Here is a 6106-nt window from a genome sequence, read left to right on the forward strand (position 1 = left end):
ACTCAATAAGAACAGTTCTTAAGCAGAAATAATTTCAAATTTAGAAGACGAGATAATATTCAACAACTCGCTGTGTGTTCCCTGGAGAGATGAGGAAACAGACACTGCTTCAGTTCATCAGAGCTCTTCCTAAGGTCACCTTAGACTAAGGAAAGCTCTTAGGCTCGCCTCTGCATCCAGGTCCACCCCAGAGACCTTGGTCTCTGAACTTCTCTCCCCCTTCCTCCCCTCCGACCTGCCCTGCCTTCTTTTATCTCTCCATCCTTCCGTCCGTCCTTCCTTCTTGTATATATGTGTGTGCACATGTTTATGTACTCGTGTATGCAGTGTTCATGCATGCACAAGTGTGGGAGTGAGGGCCAGAGGTTGGTGTCAGGTGTCTTCCTCAACTATCGTCTGCCTCATTAAAAATGCTTTTAATGTTTATTATTTTACTTTGTGTGTGTAAGCGTTTTGCTTGCATGCATATGTGTGCTTCATGTATGTGCCTGGCACCGATAAGAAGAAGATATCCAATCTCTTAGAACTGGGGTTATGGATGACTGCCAGCCACCAACTGGGTGCTGGGGACTGCACCCAGCTCCTCTGCACAAGCAGGAGGTGCTCTAACCACTGAGCCATTTAGCCAGTCCCTCCACCTCATTTTTTTTCCATTTTTTTCAAGGCGGGGTCTCTCCCTGAGTCTGGAGATAACCAATTCAGGCGGAATAGCTCTAGGCATCCTCCTGCCTGTCCCTCCCCAGCACTGGAATTCTAGACATGCGCCGTCACGCCCAGGTTTTTCTGTATGTGCTGTGAATATGAATTTAGCTCCTCAGCAACCACTTTACAGACTGTGCTGTTTCCCCAGCCCTCCTTCCCTGCTCTTTTCTGCCCCAGTGTCTTTGTCGTCTTGACTACTGGGTTTTCCTGTGCCCTCTGCACACAGGCCACCTGCACGCCCTGGTTCCTCCTCCGTCAACTAAAATCTGCTGATTCTCTGCAGCTCCACCAGTTCCTATAACTCTTCCTCTGCTGGAGCCCCACCTTTACTCACTCGCAATAGCCTGGGTCTCCCATTGGGATGCTGCTGCCGCAACTACTGCCCCTGCTCTGGGTGTGTGAGTGGGTTTCTGGAAACTGTTTTCCCCACCCTGCAGAGTCCACGGCTTCGTATCCAAAATTCACGCTAAAATTGCAGTCTGTGACGGTGCCAGAGGGTCTGTGCGTCCTCGTGCCCTGCACACTCTTTGGAAATTTCTGGCTTAGGAGATCGTATTCTGTCTTTGGCTACTGGTTCCGTGAAGAGGAGCATTCCCTTGATTTTCTAGTGGCTACAAACAGCCAAAACCAATGGGTGCAGAAGGACACTCAGAGCCGGTTCCACCTCTCTGGGGATTTAGAGTACGGTGACTGCTCCCTGGCCATCAGAGATGCACAGAAGAGGGACAGCGGTTCTTACTTCTTCCGACTGGAAAAAGACGGAGTACAGTGGAATTACTGTCACAATCAGCTCTCTGTGCATGTGACAGGTAAAGTACTGGCTCCATGCTGGCTACAGAGGAAGCCCATGGGTGCCACAGGGCAGGGCTGGGGCTCTAGTCTCAGAGTGATTGAGGGTGGAGCTGGCTAGTGCAGGAGTCGGGTCAGAATGTGGCCTTCTCAGGGGGTGTATGTCACTCCTATCCTAAACTTCCATATCTTTCTCTCCTCTCCAGCCCTCACTTACACCCCCAACATCAACATCCCACAGACTCTGCAGCTTGGCCATCCTAGGAATGTGACGTGCTCCGTGCCCTGGGCCTGTGAGAAAGGGACACCCCCCATCTTCTCCTGGATGTCAGCTGCCCTAACATCCCTGAACCCCAGGACCACCACCTTCTCCTCGGTGCTGACTCTCACACCGAGGCTCCAAGACCATGGCACCAACCTCACCTGTCAGGTGACCTTCCCTGGAGCTGGTGTGACTGTTCAAAAGACCGTCCTGATCAATGTCACCTGTGAGTTCAACCGGGGCCTGGGGATGCATGGTGGCTGTGGCATGGATCTTAGTTGGATTGGAGACTAAGTCGGACACAGGTCCCATCCTTCTCATATTCTGTGCTTCCTGGACAGTTGCGGGGAATGTTTCTGAAACGTGAGATGCTAAGTTCTTTTTTTTTTTCCCTCCAAGATACTACACAGACCTCCACAACCCATGTTTCTGGAGGAGCTGCCCCAGGTAAGGGAAGAAAGACATCATGGGTTGGAGAAATAGGGTCTCTTTAGCTCAGGGAAGGGTCCATCCCTCCTTACCCTGAACACAAAGACCTCCTTCTTGGGAAACTGGTGGCTCTCCTCATTAACATCGCATTCAAGTTCTGAAACAGCTGTCCCCATCTCTTCCTCAATCCTTTGGGCTTCTGGACATACTCCTGAGCCATTACAGAGATAGGACAGCATTCACAAAACAGAACCACACACACCCCCTAGACACTTTTAGTCAACTTGAGAATCTGCCTGAAACCTCAGCACTTGAGTCTGTCAACAGCTTTGATCTTAATGCTGGTGCAGACACACAACCGTATGGGAAAACATGCATAGCACACACAGAGGACGGTCCACTGAAAGTCAGCTCCCCTCTTTGAATAGACCAGTGATGACACACAGAACCAAGCTTTGGTTTGTCCACACGTAGCCTGAGAGGACTCAGGCTACAGGAGCATAATGACCTTAGCTCTCCATGACTTCAATACACACTGGCTGGATCTAGTTCTATTGACATCTTGTACTATTGGGCAGTCATCCCATTGATGTTATTCTGCTAAAAGCAATGTGCAGTAAATAATTTTGTATCTGCTTCCACAAGTGTGTGTGTGTGTGTGTGTGTGTGTGTGTGTGTGTGAATGTGTGTGTCTGTCTGCCTGACTATATGTCTGTCTATATATCTGAATTACTAATTCCCAAATGCAAATCACAGCTGAACCTGGTGTCTTTCTGATATGGAGAATGATGACCAAATGTTTCTTCATGGATATTGGACAGCAAAACATTCCCAACAGGGAGCCAGAGAGTTTGTACTTCCACCAAAGCAAGGCAGACCAAACTCTTCTTGTTTTGTTTTGATTTGGGTCCTATGAACGGATCTTAGGATGAACATTGGCCCATGCCTCTGTCCATGGAATCTTTTGCATCTTTGTCAATATTAAAAGTTTGGCATTGCCATGGACTTATTTATGCACTTTGACCAGATACAAAAAAAAAAATTAGGGATGGGGAGATGGCTCAGTGAGTAAAGAGCTTGCCTTGCAGGGACCTGAGTTCAATTCCCAGAATCCACATTTCACACACACACAAACAGAGAGAGAAAGACAGACAGACAACAGACAGACAGACAGACAGACAGAGAAACAGACAGAGAGACAGACAGAGAGACAGAGAGACAGAGACTGTGAGACTGTGTTGTGTACTAGGTATGGTGGCATGTGCGTATAACTCCACCTCTGGGGAGATGAAGACAGGACAGGCTTACTGGCCATTCAATCTACCTTAGCCAGACTGTTAACTAGCTATTGTTAACAAGGTAAATTGCAGGCCATTGAACAACCCTGTCTCAAAAAAAAAAAATTGATACTTGGCTATTTGCATATGTTCTGAGAAGTCTGAGTTTAAAAATCCTGTGACTATTATGGGCTGTGTTGCTGTAATTTATTTTTGAGGCAGGGTCTCACTACGTTACCAGGTTAGTCTCAACGTCACGGAGATTAACCTGCCTCCGTCTCCTGAGGACTGAGATTAAAGGCATTTGAGTTCCCTGTAAATTAAGCTGTAAGAATCCTTTCCTGGAGGCAGGAGAGATGGTTCGCTGGTTAAGAGCACTGGCTGCTCTTGGAGACTACCTGAGTTCACTTCTCAGCACCCACGTGGTAGCTTGTAGCTGCTATAACTCCAGTTCTAGGGGACCCAACAGCTTCCCTTGACCTCAAAGGGCACTAGGCCCCACATGTGCAGGCAAATAAAAATATGAAATGTTTAAAGAATGCTTTTTTTATATACTTGACAACAGCCCCTTACTGCAATATGCAAATTTGCTCCCAAATTCTGGAGGTTCTTGATATTTTCAATTGCAATTGTTAGTTTTGAATTTGGGTTTTTGTTTTGTTTTGTTAGCTGTTTGTTTGGGTTTGTTTGTTTGTTTGTTTGTTTGTTTGTTTTGAGACAGGGTTTCTCTCTGTGGCATTGGCTACCCTGGACTCACTGTGTAAACCAGCTGGCCTCAGGCTCTGCTGCCTCTGCCTCTCTGAGTGCTGGAATTACAAGGCATGCAACACTGTGCCCAGCTTGGTTTTGATTTTCCATACAGAATCTTGCTATGTAACCCAGGCTGGCTTTGAACCCACAGTCTTAGTGCTTCATCCTTCTGAGCAGCAGGAACACAGATGGCCACCACGCCCCTGTGGCAGAAGTTTGTTTATGATAGAAAGTGATTTTTTTTCTGATATATTGTTGGACAACAGGATGAGGGAGTCAGGGAGGCTTGGGCTGATGCCGTCTTAGGTCTGTGGATGAAGAAAGGCTTGGAGGACCATATCTAAGTGCTTCTCTGAGGGGGGGGACACTGGGATTAGCAGGTAAATTCAGCTCCATCCACCTTTCTGCAGGGAAAGCGGGGCGCCCGGCACAGGTGGTTCTGGTAGCCATAGGGCAGGCGGCTATCAAGCTCCTGTTTCTTGGGATCTGCTTCCTCTTCATCAGGTGAGTGTTGCGCCCGGGACAAGACACAGGTGTGGGAAGGTGGAGGCCAAAGATTAAATCCTAGCTTCCCAGTGCTAGGAGTCTTAATGTTTGGGATCCTGGCAGGGAATTCATGAGTACTGACAGGTCCTCCCATGCTGGAGCTGTCATGTGTGGCCTTTTGGGAATGTGTTAGTCAGATTTCTATAGAGAATCAGAACTGAAAGAAAGTATTACACACACACACACACACACACACACATACACACACATACATACATACATACACACATACATACACACATACATACACACATACATACACACATACACACACACATACACACACATACACACATACATACACACATACACACACATACACACATACATACACACACACACATACACACATACACACACATACACACACATACACACACACACACACTGGATTTACCAGAGTTATAGTCTATGGTCCAGCTATTCCAACAACGGTTATCTTCTGATAGAAAGTCTGAGAGTTTAAAATTTGTTCAGTCCATGAGGCTGGATGTCTCAGCTGCTCTTCAGCATACACTGGAGAGTACGAACGAGCAGGCAAAGAGCAAGCACTGCCTTCTTCCGTGTCTTTTATATAGACTGACACCTGTACATCTTCCCACCTCCAACGAGCTAGATTTATGTAAGTCTCCTCACCTTAAATGATTCAATCACGAAAAATCCCTCACTAAAAACAGCCACCATAGGAAGAAGGCTGTCTGCCACCACTAGGAGGTCCTGCTGTCTCAGTGGCAATCTCTCCCCCAGCCACCCTTACAGCCCCTTACTGTAGGGGGGGTGGCTGCTGTGCCTGGTCCCCTGCATGCCCATAATTGAAGGCTCTGCTCTTCTCACTCAGTATACAGTCCCATAGGAAAAAAGTGGAGAGGCCAGCCGTCCACGTGGATTATGCAGCCGCTGTCATGGATTAGTCTCTCAGGTGAGTGACGTGGGATCACAGCATCTGACTCTTCCCTGTGATGGACCCTGTATGTCCTGGCTTAGCATGGCCACTGGTGATCTGCTACCCTCCTGCAAGTCCACATCCCTGCTGGGTACCAGAATGCTCCCGGATCAGTGGCACCCCATCTCTTTCCAAAGCTAGCTGTGGTTCTCCACTGTCACCTCTCTCTACCCTTCACCCCATGACCCATACTGACCCCTTTATTCACCCATCCTTGACCATCCCTGAGCTTTGTCATTCCCTGGCCACTGACTCATCCTTACATTCTGCCTCTGTAACAGGGCCCCACATCTTAGTAGGCCCAGAACTTAGCGCAACTGACTCCATGATGGAAGTTCCATCCAGGCCATAAAACTCAACACATAGGCAGCACCACCTGCCAAAAATCAAAACAAAGACCTAATCCAT

General features: G+C 47.9%; 1 protein-coding gene across 1 annotated transcript; it reads left to right on the forward strand.

Annotated features, from left to right (window-relative positions):
- Window positions 1-821: 821 nt before the first annotated feature.
- On the forward strand, window positions 822-5674 carry LOC311581738 (myeloid cell surface antigen CD33-like). The gene is made up of 5 exons (XM_084754273.1): window positions 822-1511; window positions 1698-1979; window positions 2153-2200; window positions 4620-4713; window positions 5594-5674. Exons 1-5 carry the CDS (start codon window positions 1064-1066, stop codon window positions 5664-5666), a joined length of 945 nt encoding a protein of 314 aa, XP_084610399.1. The 5' UTR covers window positions 822-1063; the 3' UTR covers window positions 5667-5674.
- The last annotated feature ends 432 nt before the right edge of the window (window positions 5675-6106 follow it).

The sequence above is a fragment of the Acomys minous genome (assembly GCF_964271855.1).
Source record: "Acomys minous genome assembly, chromosome: 2".
Taxonomy (NCBI): Eukaryota; Metazoa; Chordata; class Mammalia; order Rodentia; family Muridae; genus Acomys; species Acomys minous.

What these genes read in the sequence shown, in the direction of transcription:
- LOC311581738 (XM_084754273.1), top strand. Translation starts at nt 1,064, where the DNA reads ATGCTGCTGCCGCAACTACTGCCCCTGCTCTGGGTGTGTGAGTGGGTT. An exon ending in TTCTGGAGGAGCTGCCCCAG is followed by an intron (nt 2,201 to 4,619) that starts GTAAGGGAAGAA and finishes ACCTTTCTGCAG; the next exon opens with GGAAAGCGGGGCGCCCGGCA. An exon ending in ATCTGCTTCCTCTTCATCAG is followed by an intron (nt 4,714 to 5,593) that starts GTGAGTGTTGCG and finishes CTTCTCACTCAG; the next exon opens with TATACAGTCCCATAGGAAAA.